At 41.6% G+C, this 20,064-nt stretch overlaps 1 protein-coding gene across 1 annotated transcript in view; it reads left to right on the top strand.

The window, feature by feature from the left end:
- The window catches only part of sort1a (sortilin 1a), a 42,114-nt gene that overhangs the window by 10,246 nt on the left and 11,804 nt on the right, over positions 1 to 20,064 (top strand). Inside the window, exons 2-8 of the mRNA XM_065240952.2 lie at positions 13,325 to 13,384; positions 17,500 to 17,573; positions 17,802 to 17,904; positions 18,854 to 19,015; positions 19,093 to 19,166; positions 19,352 to 19,401; positions 19,535 to 19,662. Of these exons, the coding sequence (XP_065097024.1) occupies positions 13,325 to 13,384; positions 17,500 to 17,573; positions 17,802 to 17,904; positions 18,854 to 19,015; positions 19,093 to 19,166; positions 19,352 to 19,401; positions 19,535 to 19,662 (651 nt within the window). The remainder of the gene's footprint in view (positions 1 to 13,324; positions 13,385 to 17,499; positions 17,574 to 17,801; positions 17,905 to 18,853; positions 19,016 to 19,092; positions 19,167 to 19,351; positions 19,402 to 19,534; positions 19,663 to 20,064) is intronic.

The raw sequence follows: 20,064 nt of genomic DNA, 5'->3' as shown, positions 1-20,064 counted from the left end.
GACGGCACGAAGAGCTGACGTGATTTGCGGCCGTCCGGCCGTTCAGCTTTCACCCCTCACCTCCCTCACCAACGGAGCCGCTAAGGGCGGGGACCCCTTCAGTGGAGCGGGATGCGTTCCTGGAGGGACCACCCAACCCTTCCCTCCCGTGTTTGTAGACAGTCGTCCGGTTACGGACGCTGCCCATCAGGCATGCCGGAGAGGCGGCTTCAGCCCTGCACGTAATAACGTTGCTGCAGGCTCACAAAGGATTTACCAGGGAGGCCGCGACCTTCAGTCGTGCGATGTCCACCTCAGTGGTTCAAGATCGCCACCTTTGGCTGTGTCTGGCTGACATGACGGACGCAGACGAGAACAACTTGAATGCTCCTGTCTCACAGACCGGCCTCTTCGGCGAGCCAGGGGAGTCGTACAGCTCCGCTGCACAGACTGAGGCGATCTCCTAGGTCATGCCCCGGCGGAACAGAGCTGCCCTTGGTCCACCACGCCGGCTCCTCAGTCTGCCTCTCGCCGTCGGCGTCCTGCGGCGACCACCTCCGTTCCCCTCCTCGGACCCCATCTCGGCAGCGCAGGGGAACCGGTCGTCAGCAGCTCGCCCCGCCCGCTTAGCCGCTTCCCGTGAAAATCGGGAGTTTAAGTGGCCAGTGAAGGGCGACCCGGATTGGCAGAGGATCACTCTTCAGGAGATGGAGCTCCTTCCCCCGATAGAGGGTCGGGTGGAAAATCCTTGGTTTGCATATGTTCCACCGGCTGTTTAGCCGGTACCCACTAACCACACATAGAGTGCATTCCTCTTCCCTCTCCAGGTCTCCAGAGGATCGAGAGAGCCGTGAGCGGGCACACACCAGCTCACCCTACCTCTCCTCTATCGCCAGCGGGTGACCTGAGGAGTCCGAGCTCTCCGCTGAGGAGACCGGACCACCAGCACCCTTATCGGAGTCTGCGCTCTCCGCAGAGGAGACCAGACGACCGTCACCCTCAGCGGGCTCAGGTCAGTGTCACACACACATACTGTAGATGTTTATGCTGTCACAGCAGACGCACCGGCAGTCCCACCTGTCTCGCTTCGCTGCCCCACCGCGGGTACTTCGGTAGTGTCGTTATTTCTCCTCGTACGGTGCCTGGGTGCTTGGCTTCAGTTCCCAGCCCGTTTCGTTGGGTTTTACGCACGATCCGCCTCGGTTACGAATCCGGCACACCCCAAAATTCGGGCTTTCGTTTCACTGTAGTGAAAGCGTCCGATGCACATGTACTGCGTGCAAAAGTCGATATCCTGTTGGCGAAGGATGTTCGAGCCGGTCCCTCTTACCGAGATGATGATGATAGGGTTTTTCCAGCCTTTATCTCATAGTACCCAAAATACGCGGCGGGTTACGACCGATTTGATTTACGCACCGGCTCTACGAAGGTGTTCTTTTTGGATGATAACGCCGAGGCTCGTATTTCAATATTCAGATCGGTTTGCAGCCTTAGACCTGTAGACGTGTACTTTATGTGTCCATCTCCCCTCGCTTTAGACCGTTTTTCGCTCTGCGTCGTGGGGTGGGCATATTAATACGAAGTACACCATTCGAGCTGTCTCTCTCTCTCCGTGTCTCCATGTGCTAGTCACGGCATTAAAATGTCAGAGAGAGAGCGTTGTTCGCATTCTGCTTTTTTCTACGTCGACTTATAATAGCCCGTTCTTGGCAGACGTGTGCGAACACAGAGAGTTAATGCTTTGGCATCTCGCTCGTTTAAGTCTTCAGGTCGACTGGGAAAGAGCAACTTTGCCCCGTGCAGAGGATCCTTTTTCTCAGTATGGAAATAAGACTCGATCGACTAATTGGCGTGTTTAACAAGAGCGCGCAACCAGTCAGTTCTGACTTGCCTCGGTTTAATTCGAGGGAAGTACGCGGTCCCTCTGAAACAATTTCAGAAGCTCCTGGACATATGACAGCATGCTGCGACTGTGACGCCGCCCGAGCTGCTTCATATGAGACCGCTTCAGCGTTGGCTTACGATCGAGTCTCGAGGAGAGCGTGGCACACCGACATACACCGTGTAAACATTGCACCTGCGTGTCATTTAAATTTTTCCCCGTGGTAGACCCGGCATTTCCGATAGAAGATATGCCCCTGAGGGGTCTCCTGGCATTCTGTATATTGCAATGCCCTCAGCACGGGATGATCAGCCACGTATGACGGGCTTGCAGTCTCAGGGGTGTGCATAGCACCCCAACTGCCGCGAGCGGTGCGCTGTATATCTGGGACTTGTACGCTCCGCTATGGAGATGCGAGGGAAGGATGTATTAGCCGACACCAATAACATTGCGACTGTTGCGTTATTTACCGTTAAGGCGGTTTTGCGCTCTCGTCACCTGTCGCATCTCGCTCGTCATCTCCTCCTTTGGAGTCAGAAGCATCTGAGGTCCCTTCGTGCCATTTACATCCCGGGTTCGCTCAATACAGCGGCAGACGCGCTTCCCGAGCTGCGCCCCCGGCGAATGGCGACTCCACCTCCAGACGGTCCAGCTAATTTGGAAGAAGTTCGGTTGTGCGTAGATAGATCTGTTTGCGTCGCCGGACGATACCCACTGTCGCCTATTTTATTCACTAACCGAGGGCAGCCTCGGCGTGGATGCGTTGGCACACAGCTGGCCGCGGGGGGTGCGTAAATACGCATTCCTTCCAGTGAGCTTTATTGCGCAGACACTGTGCAAAGTCAGGCAGGACGAGGAGAGCCTTTTATTAGTCGCCCCGTACTGGACTACCAGGAATTGGTTTTCAGAGTTAATGCTCCTCGCGACAGCCCCTCCCTGACGATTTCCCCTGAGGAAAAACTTCTTTCTCAAGGAAGGGGCACATTATGGCACCCGCGCCCCGACCTGTGGGATTTCCATGTATGGTCGTTGAGCGCGCGCAAGGTTTAGGTGATTTATCGCAAGCGGTATCTAACACCATCGACGCGGTTCGAGCACCGTCCACAAGACGGGCTTACGCGCTTAAAGAAACCTTTTTCGTCACCCGGTGCTCTTCGCAACGCGAGGACCCCAGAGAATGCCCATTAACATTGTGCTTTTATATCTTTAACATAGGTTAGATGGTAGGCTGTCCCTCCGCCATTAAAGTTGATATCGCCGCTATTTCTGCTCATCACTCTCTTATCAACGGCAGATCAGTTGGCCAGCATGATTTAATTATTACATTTAAGAGGCGCTCGCAGGCTAAACCCCTCGCGCCCTCCCTCTTTCCTCCTGAGACCTGTCCATGGTGCTGAAGCCTTCAGGTCTCCCTTTTGAGCCTCTGCAGTCTACGAGTCTGATGTTTTTATCAATGAAAACTCTGACCCTGATAGCATTGGCCTCCATGAAGAGAGTAGGGGATTTACATGCATTCTCTGTTGACGAGTCGTGCTTTTAGTTTGGTCCTGCTGTCTCACTGAGACCCAGACCAGGCTACGTGCCCAAAGTTCCCACCACTCCCTTCAGAGATAAGGTGGTGAGCTTGCAAGTGCTGCCCCCGGAGGACGCAGACCCAACCATGGCTTTGTTGTGCCCCTTACGCGCACTGCGACTCTACGTGGATCGCACGCAAAGCCTCAGGACCTCAGACCAGCTCTTTGTTTGTTATGGTGGCCAGCAGAAAGGGAAAGCTGTCACTAAGCAGAGGATGTCTCATTGGATAGTTGATACTATCGCCCTGGCTTATAATCTTCAGGGTATTCCTTGCCCCTTTAATTTGAGAGCGCACTCCACACGGAGCGTTGCCTCATCTTGGGCTCTAGCTCGTGGTTCCACGCTAACAGACATCTGTAGAGCTGCTGGTTGGGCGACACCTAATACGTTCATTAGATTTTACAGTGTTCGTATCGAGCCTGTATCCTCTCGTGTTCTTTCCTCACCAGGGAGGGCACGGAGAGCAGACTCGCAGGTCGGCTTGCAGCCTCCAACTGATGCTTCATAACTGTGTCAGTATGGAAGGCCTTCAGAGCAAAAATGCGTAATGGTTTGAATTGCTCTTCCTCCGCTGCCTTGGCAGCCTTTGTTGCGGAGCATTGGCTGTCAGCCTTTCACTAGCTGTATCCTCGCGAACCTACGTGTCTGGCTCGGGCTCCACATTGTGTCCCAACGGGTTCCTTTGTGAGTATTTTTCCGTGGGGTTAATCCTACCAGCCCACGTTTCCCTTAGCAGAGCACTGCTTTGCTTACACAGCCACGGCTGTCTTTATTCCTCAACTACGGTTGACTTTCGCCCACCATTAGCCCTTAAGAGGGGCGGGGGCTTCCGCAGCGTTCCTATGCCGCTCAGGTAGGGCGCTTCCCAGTCGCTGGCACTACTGTGGGGTTATGGAACATCTAGTGCCCGGCCTTCTGCCTTAAAACCTATCTCCTCCTCCTTAAGTGGAACCGGAGGGCTTTTACGCAGTCACTGGAAGAGGTCAGCCCCTAGTGGCGTTTTGGTAGGGATTCCCAATTCGTCGGTCACGACGTGACGTCGTAGTGACCGACTGAAAGGGAACGTCTCGGTTACGGATGTAACCCTCGTTCCCTGAAGGAGGGAACGGAGACGTCACGTCCCGTCGCCACAGGTGCTGCCACCTGCTGTTACGGCCGGTCACACTTTCCGGCTTTCTCAGCGAAAAAGAAGCTAATTTCCCTATTTGCACCTGCTGCTTATATACGCACCTGGCGGGGCGGCGCCAGCATTATGCAAATATCTCAATGCCAAGTTCATTGGCGTTTTAGTAGTATTCGAAGCAGATTGGTCTCTCTAAGCGAGTTCCCAATTCGTCGGTCACGACGTGACGTCTCCGTTCCCTCCTTCAGGGAACGAGGGTTACATCCGTAACCGAGACGTTCTCTCTCATTGTTTGGCTTAGTGCGAGCATATACAGGTTGAACAGGAGTGGCGCTAGAATTGAGCCTTTATGGCCACCTATACTTACATAATAACCTCTCCCTTCTAAGTATGACCTGAACCATTTTAGGACCATCCCAGAAAACCCGACCCAGTTTTCCAGCCGGTCAAGAAGTATATTGTGATCGACAGTGTCAAAAGCAGCACTGAGGTCGAGTAGCACCAGCACTGATAGTTTGCCTGTGTCTGTATTGAGTAGAGCCCGACCGATTTATCGTTTTGCCGATTTTATCGGCCGATATGAGCCTGTCGCAGATATATCTGTATCGGCGTATAAGCCGCAGATATGAAGCCGATATGAACGTTCCTTACAAAAGACATTAAATGCTTTTGAAAGATGTAAGCACTTGTTTGTCCAGCAGAGTGCGCCCTACTGGTTGCTAATGGTGACCCAGGTCACTCACTGTAGTGACACCAGCCAAGCCAACCCCCCTTCACTTCAGTCAGTCTCTCAGTTCAGGTGGAGGCAGCCACGCGGTTTCTTCACAACATTTTACACCTGGTATTAAGACGCGCTTTGGTCGATTGGATTATAAGTGAGCGAGAAAGACACATTCCGGTTTACATTTGGTGTTTTTAATCCGTCTCTTTTGTCCACTTGCGAGTTGTTTAAAACGCAAGCGGAAGAAATGACGCGAGGCGGAGAAAGGACGCGCTTTAACTGCCGCGCAGTCTGTGGGAGTACAGCTGCTTGTGCTGTTCCTGAACATGTTCATTTCAAAGCAATTGATTAAATAAGCTCGCGCAACTTTACACCCTCGCTTAATTAAAGAGGCGGAGAGCAGACGCTAAGTTTTATAAAAGTTTAAAGTACCGGCAGAACACTGTGGGTTCGTGTTATAAAAACGTTGTGCAGTACATTAAACATAAGCCTACATCATTATGTTGTCAGCAAGTCAAGCATTGTCGTCTTAACGGTAAATTTCTAATTAATTTGTGAAGTACATAACTTATTGTAAAGCTAATAAACAATGACTTTGTAAGTTTCCATTTTCAAAATAAGCCCAATATAACATTATTCTCGTCAAAACTGACAATCATTTAAGTTATATGTATTTTGTTTTGTTTGTGTTTTAAAGTTATTTATAATAAGTCAAGTTTACTGTTTTGTGCACTTATATCAGAATCATTTTGGATAATAAAGTTTATTGTTAACTTGTAAAACACACCTGCCTATATTACATATCTTTGTCACGTCATTTTAAGTGTTTGATCACCACATTTGTGAGTGATCATTGCAAAAAAAGTATTTCTATATAGTATATTCTGTTAATGTATATAGTGTATTATATGTACAGTAGCCTGCTGTAGTATAATATACTGTAGTATATGTGTACTGTACTATAATATACACATAAAGAATATCGGCCGATATATCGTTATCGGCCTTTTTTTACTCCCTAATATCTGTATCGGCATCGGCCCAAAAAAATGCATATCGGTCGGGCTCTAGTATTGAGGCGAATATCATTTATTATCTTTATGAGCACTGTCTCTGTACTGTGGTGCGGTCGGAAACCAGATTGAAAAATGTCAAAGTAACCATTAGAAATTAAGAATTTGTTCAGCTGATTGAAAACAACTTTTTCAATGATCTTGCCTATGAAAGGAAGATTTGAGATTGGTCTGTAGTTGCTCAACACAGTGTTATCCAGGTTGCTCTTTTTCAGGAGGGGCTTAACAACTGCAGTTTTAAGGGACTTTGGAAAAGTCCCAGAGATAAGTGATGAATTTACCACTTCTAGGAGATCTGCTTCTAAACAGTTAAAGACACTTTTGAAAAAAGATGTTGGGAGTGTGTCAAGGGCGCAGGTTGATGTTTTAAGATGCTGTACTGTTTCTTCCAGAATTTTACCATCAACTGCTTCGAAATCAGACATCGTGACCACTTTCTGATATTGTGGTCTGACTTGTCTGACCCCGGCGCAGCTCAAGGATGTGCTGATCACCTTTCTGATATTATTGATTTTCTCAGAGAAGAAGTTAGCAAACTCACTGCATTTGCTGTCTGAGAGCATTTCACTAGGAATGTGACTTGGGGGGTTTGTTAGTCTCTCTATAGTAGCAAAAAGAGTGCGTGTGTTATTTATGTTGCTGTTTATAATATTTGAAAAGAAAGTCTGTCTAGCTTTGCCTAGTTCCACACTGAAAGCACGAAGGCTGTCTTTATAGACATTATAATGGACTACAAGTTTTGTCTTCCGCCACATGCGCTCAGCTTTTCTGCATTGTCTCTTCATATTATGCACCTCTGTTGAGTTTCTCCAAGGTGATTTTTGCCTGCCATTCTTCTTCCTGACTTTTACAGGAGCAATATCATCGATTGCACTCTTAACTTTCGAATTAAAGGAATCAAGGAGAAAATCAACAGAGTCTGCAGATATGCTTGGTGTTAAAGATATAGCCTTCATAAATAGCACACTGGTGTTCTCATTTAAGCATCTCTTTTTGACAGACACAGATTTAGTTTCAATAGTAGGGGAGATTAATATATCAAAAAAATACAGAAATGATCAGACAGTGCTACATCCTTAATAACAATTGATGAAATGTTTACACCCTTACTGATAATTAAATCTAGAGTGTGTCCACGATTGTGTGTGGGTCCATGTACATGTTGAGTCAGATCAAACGTGTTTAAAACAGCTGTGACATCTTTTGCCATAATGCTTTCTGGCTTATCTATGTGAATGTTAAAATCTCCAGGAATAGCAAAACAGTCAAACTCTGAGGAAATCATTGATAACAGTTCTGTAAAGTCCTCAACAAATGCTGGAGAGTATGTTGGGGGCCTGTAAATAATAATAAGTAGAATGCGTGGGGTACCTTTCAACACAATACCTAGATTTTCAAAAGACGGGTAATTCCCAAATGACACTTGCTTACATTGATAGACATCTTTAAAAAGAGCAGCTACACATCCACCTCTCCTAGCAGTTCTGCAGACACTCATAAAAGTAAAGTTAGAAGGGGCTGTTTCATTAAGGACTGTTGCACTGTAGCTTTCTTCTAGCCATGTTTCATTTAGAAACATAAAATCCAGGTTGTTTGTGGTTATTAAGTCGCTGACTAGAAGGGATTTATTTTTAAGTGAACAGATGTTTAAAAGTGCTAACTTAACAGTACTAATTTTTTCTCTAACAGAGATCTTAGTTTGATATGTCACAGGCAGCAGATTAGATTGATTTGCCACACTGTTTGATACAGCCTTAGGCTTTCTATCATGTACTAAAACAGAAATAGAGAAAGATATAGGCACACTGAGTTCCTGCTTTTTATGTATACAATTGAAAGTATTAGTATTTTCATAGCAGAAACTCGACACACATCACTGAGAGCCGTTATCAGTTGTTTTAGGTTCACCTACAGCAGATGGAGGAGGGTGTGTGTCTTGGCGTTTTGTCTAAGAACGAAGAGCTCTCACAGGACGAGAAGGGGGAACTGGGCCCACTGGTTTTGGTGGTTGTGGGGCTTGCCGTTTTCTGGTCGAAAGCTGGGGGCTCGCAGCAATAGAGTGGGATAGTTTAGTTCCAGCATAAACCAGTTCCTCCATTTTTCCGGAGAAGGTCAAAAGCGGGGATGCTGGAGAGAGGAATGACATATCTAGTAAGGAGTCCTGTTGCTCTGATGTGACCGGAGGCTGTGATATGTTGTCCTGGTTTCCCTGGCTGTTTTCCAGAAAGTCGTCCTTGGGTGCTGAATCTTGGAGCCGTTCTAATCTGACACAGTCTGACTGTGGTGAGCTCTGTGGGCAGGACTCAGCTGAGATTGTGTCCATGAGCAGTGGTTGTTTTGGCTGCATGGTGTTATCTCTGTCCTTGTGGGATATGTCGACGTCATGTCCATTCAGGTGCTGAAAAGAAGTCCTGTGGTCATTCATACTCTGTCCAGGTGTGTGTGCCATTCAGGTTGAGTGTATTGGCACACACTGATGAAGGATGATGAAGGGAGAAATAGATATTGTCCTTTAGCACTCTTGCACCCAGTCTGTTTGGGTGGATGCCATCCTGTTTAAATAGTTGTCTCTGACTCCAGAAAAGATTGAAGTTGTTGATAAAGTTCAGTCCCTTAATGTTGCAGGTTTTTTGCAGCCATGTATTAAGTCCAAGCAACCGTGAAAACCTATTTGTTCCTCTAGCTGGAAGTGGTCCACTAATGAACGGCTCAACTTTCACTGTTCTGAGTGTTTCAAAAAGTTTGTTGAAATCCCTCTTAAGGAGTTCAGATTGCTCTTTGTGAATATCATTCTTCCCCACATGAATGACAACTCGATTTACAGTCTTATGTTTCATCAGAATGTTTTGAAGTTCCCTGTTTACATCAGAAACAGTTGCTTGTGGAAGGCAGCACGTAGTTGAGTCCCTGTTGCTAATGTTTCTGATAAGTGAGTCGCCCAATATCAGAGTTCTGGGCTCGGATGCGCTCTGCGCTGAGTGCCGCTGTCTGCTCGATCTTGAGCGGCGGTTAGCATCAGTGTTAGCTGCTGGCTGATTTGATCGGTGTTCAATCACTTTTATCACATTTGGGGATTCCTCACTCATATTCATAAATATTTCAAATCTGTTCTCAAGATGTATAGGTGGTGGTAGAAAGTCAGTGTTTGCAATCATAAACCCTTTCGACGCGTGTGCAGCAGGCATCTATTTTGACAAGACACATGATGCACATAGGTTCACATGAAACAATGAACACATTTTGACATGACGAACAATACACATGACACTCAGAACACATATTTTGAATTCGCACCCCTCAGAAAAGAAGTCATCGGCCGTCACTGTCTATGCGGCATCCATACATAATATCTATGGCTCGAAGTAACTACTGATCGACTCGTTCAGCTGTGTTAATGTGATTGTTTACATGTTTGTGACGTAGGAAGCCGAGGCGATTTCAAACCCCCGGAAATAAGATAAAAGTTTAGAAAACTTTAATTTTATGGAGAAAATGCTCAGCAATCATTCCAAGACAACGCACGTTGCGGCACATTTTCTTAAAAATGTGATGGAGTATGAGGGATATTTATGCAATTTTATGTGATGAAATTGCAAAAACTGCGGGAACTTGCAAAAACTGTTTGCAGCTTTTCGATGATTCACGTCACATAATCACGTCACATTATAACGTTCCCATGGCTGCGCCTTTGTGAAGTAAATGCAAAAATGTTCAACATTCTGCTAAGATATATGTGATTTTTGCTACGAAAATGTGGGGATTATGAAACCATGCAAGCCCCGCATATTTTGCGCACAGAAATCTGCAATTTATGCTGCGAAAGTGCGGCGTATTTGGAAAAATGCGACCCCGCATAAATATGCGGACTTTGGCTGATTATGCGTTGAATCATGCGATCGCATAATCACGTTTTTTCAATGGTGTTGAATAATGAATTTGCACATGGCTTGTCGTAAGCATGTTAAAGGGAACCCATTTCATTGCTAAAAAACAACAATATTTTGTGTATTTGATATAATACAATATGTTTGCGTGGTTTATGGTTAAAAACACATTATTTTCCACATACCGTCAATTTTTGTAGCTCCAGATTTCTCTCTCTTCCTGAAACGCAAGAAATTCGTACAAAACTCATCGATTTGAAAAGCGCTGTGTCCCTAAATTGGTCAGCTAATCTGTACGTTGCGACTGGCCTGAATACTTCTGACGTCAGCTGGAAATGTGACGCTCCTTACCATGTTTGAAAGATTCGCTCACAATGCAATGCTAACAGGAGTTAACTTACAGGCTGTGAGTCGGAAGCGGGAGGAATTATGATAATGTCGGTCTTGTCTACATTACCAATTCCAGGAAGTAAAATGTCGCCTACAATCCCTGCGTTTGTTGTAGTCCAAGAAAAGAGTTACGTTGGAGACAATAACTTGCGTCATTGCTTACTTTGGGGTTTGTACTTTTTGCATATCATTAACATTAGGGATGCACCGAATATTCGGCCACCGAAAATTTTCGGCCGAAAATAGCCCAAAAGAGCATTTTCGGCTTTCGGCCGAAAGACTTTTATCACCGAAACAATACGGCCGAAATGTTGTGATGACGCAAACAGAAACCGCGACCTGCACGTGCTTGTCTGAAGCAACATGTACATGTATGCGGCGTGGATGTATTTAACCGCAAAAAGGCGCTAAAGTAAGCACAGAGGCACATGCGGTTGTGTCCGGTCCAGACGTGATCATCACAGTGAGTACTCTCATCAAAGATCAGAACTCTTGATGTGTAAACTTTAGAGAGAGTCGCGCAAAGGTGTCTCATACTGTAGAGTCCATTAACATATGATACATGTGCCGAATAAAGCAATGAAAAACAACGTAACGTTTTTATGCTGCGCTGTTTGGGATTCGCCTTCGTTCTCAGTGTGCGCGCGCGTTTAAGTGCCCTCAATAGTGCACACACGAGTGAGACGCAAACAAGCGAACGTAAAATCTTTCTGTTATTGACAGGGCACATATGAACAAAATTATCTCCAAAGTATTCTTTTTATAATAAAAACATTTGTTTATGTCTTAAGTGTATGCATAGATTACAGTCATAAACCAGTCTCTGCTTATTTAAAGAGACAGTAACCTCAATTAACCTACTTAAGTCTAACAAAGAGACAAATAGCTCTAAAAATAATAATATATTTAATTTATACAATAAAGACAGTGTTATGACTCATTTAATTCGATTTCTGTACCTAATGCTAATGTTAGCCCTTATTAATGTGCAGCTTTGTTCTTTTTTATAAATGTTTGTAATTTCTTTATTTGTTATTAGATTTTCCCCACCCCTTTTTTCTGATCTGAAAAATAATCCGATCCGTGCCTCAAAAACTGTAATGTGATCTGAACCGTGAGTTTTGTGATCTGTTACACACCCCTAGTAAAGTTAGTACACAGTGATAGCCATAAATGGATTTGTACTAATAATTGGCATAATAATTTATTTCGGTGTTTCGGTTTCGGGTTTTCGGCCTTGGTTTCCTCATTTTCGGTTTTCGGTTTCGGCCAAGAATTTTCATTTCGGTGCATCCCTAATTAACATGTACTATTACACACTTACACACCTAAGGAAATGTAAAAACGTGAATCGGACCATAGGTGCCCTTTAGAAACACCACATAGACATAGAAACATTAATAAAAACTAGATTTTCACCACAGGGAGACTTTAAACAACAGTTGCTTACTTGTTCTTGGTGTGTGAAGCAAATAAAAATGTGGGACATTTGTGGGATCTTTATGGTCTCTCTCTCGCTCTCTCACCATACACCATCTGGGTCTCACATTCCTGGAGGTTACACACTCGACTGACATCAGGCCTGTCCTCTTACAGACTCACATTCCCCAGCAGTGTGGGGTAGATGACAGAGGTACAGCCATCTGTCGGATCAGCAGTGGTTTGTGTTCATATCCCTGCAGGGTTCCCGCTTCCCTGTGGAAACATAAATCTCAACACACGTGCTCTTATCCTTATAAGTTTTTGTATGGAATTTCTGATTACGCAATGTACTATTGTTTGTATACTTGCTTTATTCATACTCATGTTTCAGTGGTATCATCAACACAGATTATTTTTGAATGTTTCACTGGTGGTGACTTACTGTAGGAAAGGAAAATGAGAAGGAGATCTCTTCAGTGTCTCTTTAACATACTCCAGATGTTTTACATTTTATTTTGTTTATGAATCTTTATTGTTTGCCATTATTATATATTATTACTGTAGTTCTGTAGTACATTCATGTAAATGACCTTGAGAGGCTCCATGACATCGACCCTTCCTCTTCTGTCAATGAAAAGTTAAGATAACAGAATATTGTATCCACACCAAAGTTTAAAGAGATGTCCATATGTCTTTAGTTAACTCCTCTGATCAATGCATAAGCCTATGGAAAGTAATAATTTAATCCAGGTCATTTTAGTTGGCATGGCACACAATTTTTAATTTCAAGAGGCAGTACTTTCTTTGAAATCTTTTTGTAAAGTCATAACATAATTAATACATTTATTTATAATCGAGCAATGAGAAAGGTCTAACATTTCCACAGATGCGCTTGTTAGTACCCAAATAAGATGTTCTTTATGTTTGTACAAGATTTTGCTTTAGTTTTGGTTATGTTAAGTGGTTTGGCTCGCTGTTCTCTGTAATCATTAAAGTCTTTTTTTAGACATTCCTGCCTACAATCTTGTCCCTGTGGATGAGAAAAAACAACCTGCGGCTTTTAGTTTCACCACAGGAGCACTGAAAACAAATCTGACTAGGACACAGTCAGAGAGACAACAGATTTGAAATCACACAAACAGTGAAGATACTATAATATATACATGTAGTATTGATGTACATGTATGTGGTGGATTTCAAAAAAGTCAATTGGTGGGTTGACTTGCAGGGTTCCTTCTAATAAAGGTTGATGTTCATTGTGTTTCTCTGTTTCAGTATAACTTCAATGATCTCAGTGGGTCAGTGTCGCTGGCATGGGTTGGAGACGGAACGGGGGTGAGTCAAATTTGCACATCTTTTCGCAAAATATTACATGGGGTTTAAAGTGTCTGAATTGTCAATTTCTGAACAAGAGAAGACATTACTAAATGCTTATATTGTGCCGTTATTTGCCTTAAAGGATTAGTCCATTTTCTTAAAAGAAAAATCCAGATAATTTACTCACCACCATGTCATTCAAAATGTTGATGTCTTTCTTTGTTCAGTCGAGAAGAAATTATGTTTTTTGAGGAAAACATTGCAGGATTTTTCTCATTTTAATGGACTTTAATAGACACCAACAATTAACACTTAAATCAACACGTAACAGTTTTTTTCAACAGAGTTTCAAAGGACTATAAACGATCCCCAACGAGGCATACGGGTCTTATCTGGCGAAACGATTGTCATTTTTGACCAGAAAAATAAAAAATATACACTTTTAAACCACAACTTCTTGTCTAGATCCGGTTCAGGGCGACCTAACGTAAATGCGTAGTGACGTAGGGAGGTCACGTGTTACATATATAAAACGCACATTTGCGGAGTATTGTAAACAATAAACTGACACAAAGACATTATTTAGTATCAGTTGACATACAACAACGTAGGAACGGTCCTCTTCCAACACACTTGTAAACACTGGGGCGGAGTTTTGCGTTCGTCCTCTGTGACCTCTTGACGTCATGACGTATTGCGTGGGGTCACGTTGGCGTATCACAACATGATCTAAACGAGAAGTTGTGCTTTAAAAGTGTATATTTTTTATTTTTCTTGTCAAAAATGACAATCGTTTTGCTAGATAAGACCCTTATGCCTCGTTTGGGATCGTTTAGAGTCCTTTGAAACTCCGTTGAAAAAAACTGTTAAGTGTTGATTTAAGTGTTAATTGTTGGTGTCTATTAAAGTCCATTAAAATGAGAAAAATCCTGCAATGTTTTCCTCAAAAAACATAATTTCTTCTTGACTGAACAAAGAAAGACATCAACATTTTGGATGACATGGTGGTGAGTAAATTATCTGGATTTTTCTTTGAAGAAAATGGAATATTCCTTTAATGTGGCCATAGAATTGTTTGTGATTTTGGGTTTATGCTAATTAGCTTTTAAGGAAAAGTTCACAGAAAAATTAAAATTACCCTATAATTTACTCACCTTACATTTATCCTCGATGTAAATTACTTGCTTAATTTAGCTAAACACATTTAAAGTTACATGAAATAATATCCAGGCTTTTCTTAGCCTCTAATGGTATTGAATAGTGCGGGTCTTTTGTTTGTTTTTTGTTTTTGAAGTCAGAAAAGAGAATCCACATGGGTGATTCTCGCAAAATTTCGATAAAAAAAGTACGAGTATCAAAATAAGAAGCATACAGTTACAAACATCTCTTTATGTACTATTTTGCACATGATTTCAAATGACATCATACAAACCAATATTGTTGTTTTTCCACTTTTAAGGGGAAAATTTCATTACCGCAACGTGTCCATGACTGGATTTATATAATTTATATAATTAAAAATCTAAAAAATAAACCTTCAGTGCATGTTATACCATAAACATTTACAGTAAAGAAACATGTCATATTTGGTGACCATTGGTAAATGTAGAGACAATAATAAGGAATATAAATGTGTCCAAGACCAATTTTCTCATCCTCCGCAACATTTAAAAAAAAAAAAAAAATGATGGAAGGGACAAAATTGACTGTGACACTCAAGATGGCTACCAGGTAAGCAGTTCTTATTTTTCCTCTCCAGATAAAAGTTAAAATTTTGTTTGTCATGGTACCTAGACAACTTTTTAGTTCTCATTACCGAAACATGAGTTATATTAATATCATGTTGCGGTAATGATGATGATTTTTGATAATGATAATCTCAAAAATGTAAATAATTCTACAGGAAATATTTTTTAAATCCTCTAAAAATAATGTTTATAGTAAGTTCAGACCCTAATCTTATATGTGCAAAAAAAATTGGCTTGAAGGGCTTTTTAAAAATTCTGATGCTGGACACCTTCTAAATCTGGATTTCGTGAGAATCACCCATATGACTCCAGTGCGTTAATATATGTCTTTTGAAACTGAACAATACGTTTGGGGAAATGATTCATATTAATTTATACATGAAGGCTTTTCAATCCGATTGAGCCATCAATACAATTCCAAACTGATTATTTGGTTGCATGTAAACGTACCTAATGTGTCACATTTAAATCTAGATTTAAAATGGTGGCACGGCAGCTCCACGCCGGTATGCGAAATGATCATTGGTTATAGCGAGTCTCAAGACTAGTTGTCATTATGAGTTGCAGTCACAAGACACTCGAGAACCAATGATCATCTTATGTGCCGACATATTGGGTTAATGTAAAATCAAGTGTCGTCATGATATATCATTTTTTTATATGTAAAGCTGACATAACCTACTAAGCTTATATGCATTGGAGATGTCTTTGTCTTCTGTGATAAAAAGTTATGACAAAATATATAGCATGATGTGTACATCTTTCAATTAAAATATTAGGTGTCACACATTTCAACTTAAATATCTGCACTTTTTGAAATTGTGCACCCTTCTGCAGTTAGATCCCTTCTCTTAGCCTCAATCTGAAGCCCCAAACTATTCTCAGTTATTGACTAACCAGTAGTCAACCAATGACATGTGTAATTGTTAGTTTAAACCATGTCTAACGGCCACTAGTTCCTAGGTCTCTGTGGTCGGCTCCATGCTCTAACTTGCAAGAATGTGACCTCTGCGATCACACGTCAGTGCAAAACTAGGACAAGTGAATTGCTGCATTTTTGAATGACGGTTCAGAGCTCAGCTTGACAAAACCTCAAACCAACAACTGAGCGCCAACAGCACTGGAGGCTGAATTCACATGTTAGTCAACTGCAGCTATAAAACATCAACGATCTGTCATTAGCCTCAACAAAACAACAAGAGCAATCCCATGCACTTCTGTTAACTCTGTGCAAACGTTTTCAAAGACAAGGCGTCTTTTGAGACACCTTTTCAACTCTTAAGGCACGTTTCTGTTAATTGCTTATTGCACCTTAAATTAGTACAACCACAAAAAAATCTTTTGTTAGAAGTAAGAGATGAAGTCATAAATATTTCTTGCAAAAAAAGTTGTCATGCAAATTAAATGCAAAAAACTCTAACCTGGGAGACTTTACTGAATATTTAGTTTAACTGAGAAATATCACGTTATTATATTGGCTGCAAATGCTGCTTCATGTGGACATTACATTTGTGACCCTAGACCACGTAAGGGTCATAAGGGTCAATTTTATGTTATTGAGATTTATAAATCACCTGGCAGCTGAATAAATAAGCTTTTCATTTATGGTTAGGACAATATTTGGCTTTGATATTTTTGGAAACAAAATATTGTAAAAATCGTCTTTAAAATTGTCCAAATGAAGTCCTTTGAAAAATGTAAATATAATTTTTAAATATTATTATATCATTTTTTAAATATTTTTAAATATACATGTAAATGTTTCTTAAATACATACATGCATGTGTGATAATTACACACAGTAAACACATATATTATGTAAAAAAAACTTTTATTTTGTATGCAATTGATCGTGATTAATCTACTAATAAGTACTTTTTTCGGTGGAAATTTAAAAAATATCTTTATGGAACATGATCTTTACTTAATATCCTAATGATTTTTGGCATAAAAATATTTGATCATTTTGACCCATATAATGTTTAGTTGGCTATTGCTACAGATATACCTGTGCAACTTATGACTGGGTTTTTTTTGGCTGATGCTTTTATTCAAAGCAACTTACATGGCATTTGAAGCAAATATTTTTCAGCATGTATGTTCCTTGGGATCAAACCCACAATTTTTGCACTGCTAATGCAATGCTCTTGAACTACAGGACTTTAAGAGATAGAAACTGTAGTTAAATGAGAGCAAGCGCAGTCTGAATGAATGAGGTCAGAAGGAAAAGACTGTGACTGTGCTCAAGCTCAGACATGTGTACTGCGGTATCTCAGTTTAAATCCCTGTGAATGCTTCACTGCACAGAGAGCTCCTGAATCTCTCTTTTACATGCACATACCATAATATGACCTCTTACAGTCATTGTGTCCTTCTTTCATACAGGTTATACTGGTGCTCAACACGTTCCAAGTTCCTCTTTTTATCATGAGATTTGGACAGTCCAAACTATACAAAAGGTAAGATGGTGTCCAGAAGGTTCACTCCAGAATGAAAATCATAAAATTACTCACCTCTGTGTCGTATCAAACCCACAAGTCCTTCGATCGTCTTCAGAATATATTTTTAGATATTTCAGTGCCTTATTGCTGTCTTAGCTATGACAAACCCGTGCTTGATCAAATTAAACCTATTTTTTTCAGCTATGTCACATGATCCATAACTTCCTTTTTTCTCTTCTTGGTCAGTGAAGACTATGGAAAGACTTTTCAGGACATCACCGACCTCATTAACAATACCTTCATACAGACTGAATTCGGAATCGCGATTGGTCCGGAAAATTCCGGGAAGGTGGGAATTGATTTCTTTGGTTTAATTTTGAGCATCACTATTCCACTTTATTTTTAATATTACAGGTTACTTTTTAACACCTGTGGCACCCATTTGCTTTATTTTTTATTTTTTTGAAAGTTGTGTTTCCTAAGGGAACATGAACACCAAAACATTAAAATACGGCTAAAAACGTGAGGCAGACAACGACTGTGGGCACTTGCCAGCGCTTTATTTGATATAATACTTCAGCTTTGTTTATCAGGCGTTGAACAATGCGCCGGTTGGTTGTTGTGATATTTGTCCCGCCCCTCTCCACTGTGATTGGACGGCCAAGTGAAAAGTGACATTCATGAGCTGAGCATTTCAACCGAACTTGTACATTTTTCAACTCTGGGCGCAAAGTGCTGACAAAAACGCAGACATTGGCGCTCAGCGCAGATAAAACATGCAAACTGCTAGCATTTTTGGAAAACGTGGCGCGTTCATTGAAAACGATTAAAAACCAGCCGCTTTGTTGTGCATGCCCCCTTATTCTTTATTTACCTGAATATTTATTTTCTTTTTTTTGAAAATCTGCTTATTCGTTTAAAAAAAAACATTTATATGTCCATAGCGCTTTTCACTGTTTGCGTTGTTATACGCAAGAGTAGTAAATAAAGAGTAGTAAAGAATGTAGATAATAAAAAAAATATGTAATACATAGTATTATTGCATTTATTCCTCAAAAACATATACATTAATGATACTAACTGTAATTTTCTGTAGGTAATACTTGCAAAATTGTGTCATTATTATTAATTTAAAAGAAAGTTTAAAAAGTAAAACCACCAAACTATTGATATCAGCAGACATCACTCCACATTATCGGTTTGCAGTATCTGCAGAGAAATGTTGTATCAATGCATCTTTAGTAAATATGCATATCAAAATTTTCATAAGATGCTCATCAAGCATGCTTGTCCCACAGGTAATCCTCACAGGTGATCTAACCGATGGGAAAGTTACCAGAATATTTCGTTCAGTTGATTTTGGGGCCAACTTTATGACGTCTGAGCTTCCCTTCCATCCATTAACGCAGATAACCTACAACCCCAGAAACAGCAACATCCTTATAGTCTACAGCACCAACGTAAGACCAACGACTAGCCACTATCAAAACTGTCTGTGTGGCATTAAAGATGTACTCATTTCTCATTTTTGTCTCAGTTTGACTTATGGCTGTCGGAGGATTTTGGAGCCAACTGGAGGAAGATTCATGCGACAGTTTGTCTTGTGAAATGGTATGGCAGCAAACATGCACAAAGATAATTCATTGCAAGTAACTGCAAAAAATCATTGCAACATTTGGGGTACCTTAAAGGGAACTCTCTGGAAAACCTTTTAAAGTAACATTTCCTTATATAAGCATTCTAAACAGAGCAGTGAAGAAAAGAGATTTTACGTTGTATTCATTTGTCATTTTTAGGGGAATCGATGACACTATTTTCTTAACCACCAACCCCAACGGATCCTGCAGTGAGTTCATTTGTCTCTCTATAACACAACCATAAAGATCAATTGGAGAATGTTGGAAATGATATTTATGGTCTCTCTCTCTCTCTCTCTCTCTCTCTCTCTCTCTCTCTCTCTCTCTCTCTCTCTCTCTCAGGTGACCGGGGAATGCTAGAATTGAAAAAGTCTTTGGATTATGGCAGAACGTTTCAGACTATAGGAAGCCGGATTTATTCCTTCGGTCTGGGTGGACGCTTCCTTTATGCCTCAGTCATGACTGAGTTGGTGAGCTTTATTTCATGACTCGGCTGATGTGTTTGAGAGTTTTTATGCACAATATGATCCCAGAATTTATTTTAAATGAAAAGCTGGGAAATGTCCTAGTTCAGTGGTCAAAATATCATTAAAATATTATGTGTTATTATCTACGAACTAAAAAATTGTTGTGGGTTTATGAAGGACAGAACACTAAAAAATGTGAATGTCCCTGAAAACGAGGACATCTGGTCACTTGATTTGTTATCGAATTGTAAAAAATGGCAATGTCTGCAAAACAACATCTTAACGGATGTCCTCATAAGTGGCATTCAGAGTTGCTGTCTATGTAGGGCAATGCAGATCTATCATTTATGAGGTTCTGTTATGGTGAGGATGACAACCCTAAACAGTGTGGCAGCTGACAACTTT

Source organism: Paramisgurnus dabryanus, chromosome 14 (genome assembly GCF_030506205.2).
Source record: "Paramisgurnus dabryanus chromosome 14, PD_genome_1.1, whole genome shotgun sequence".
NCBI classification, from domain to species: Eukaryota; Metazoa; Chordata; class Actinopteri; order Cypriniformes; family Cobitidae; genus Paramisgurnus; species Paramisgurnus dabryanus.
The sequence above is the reverse complement of the archived record's forward strand: the minus strand, read 5'-3'. Positions and strand labels throughout refer to the sequence as shown.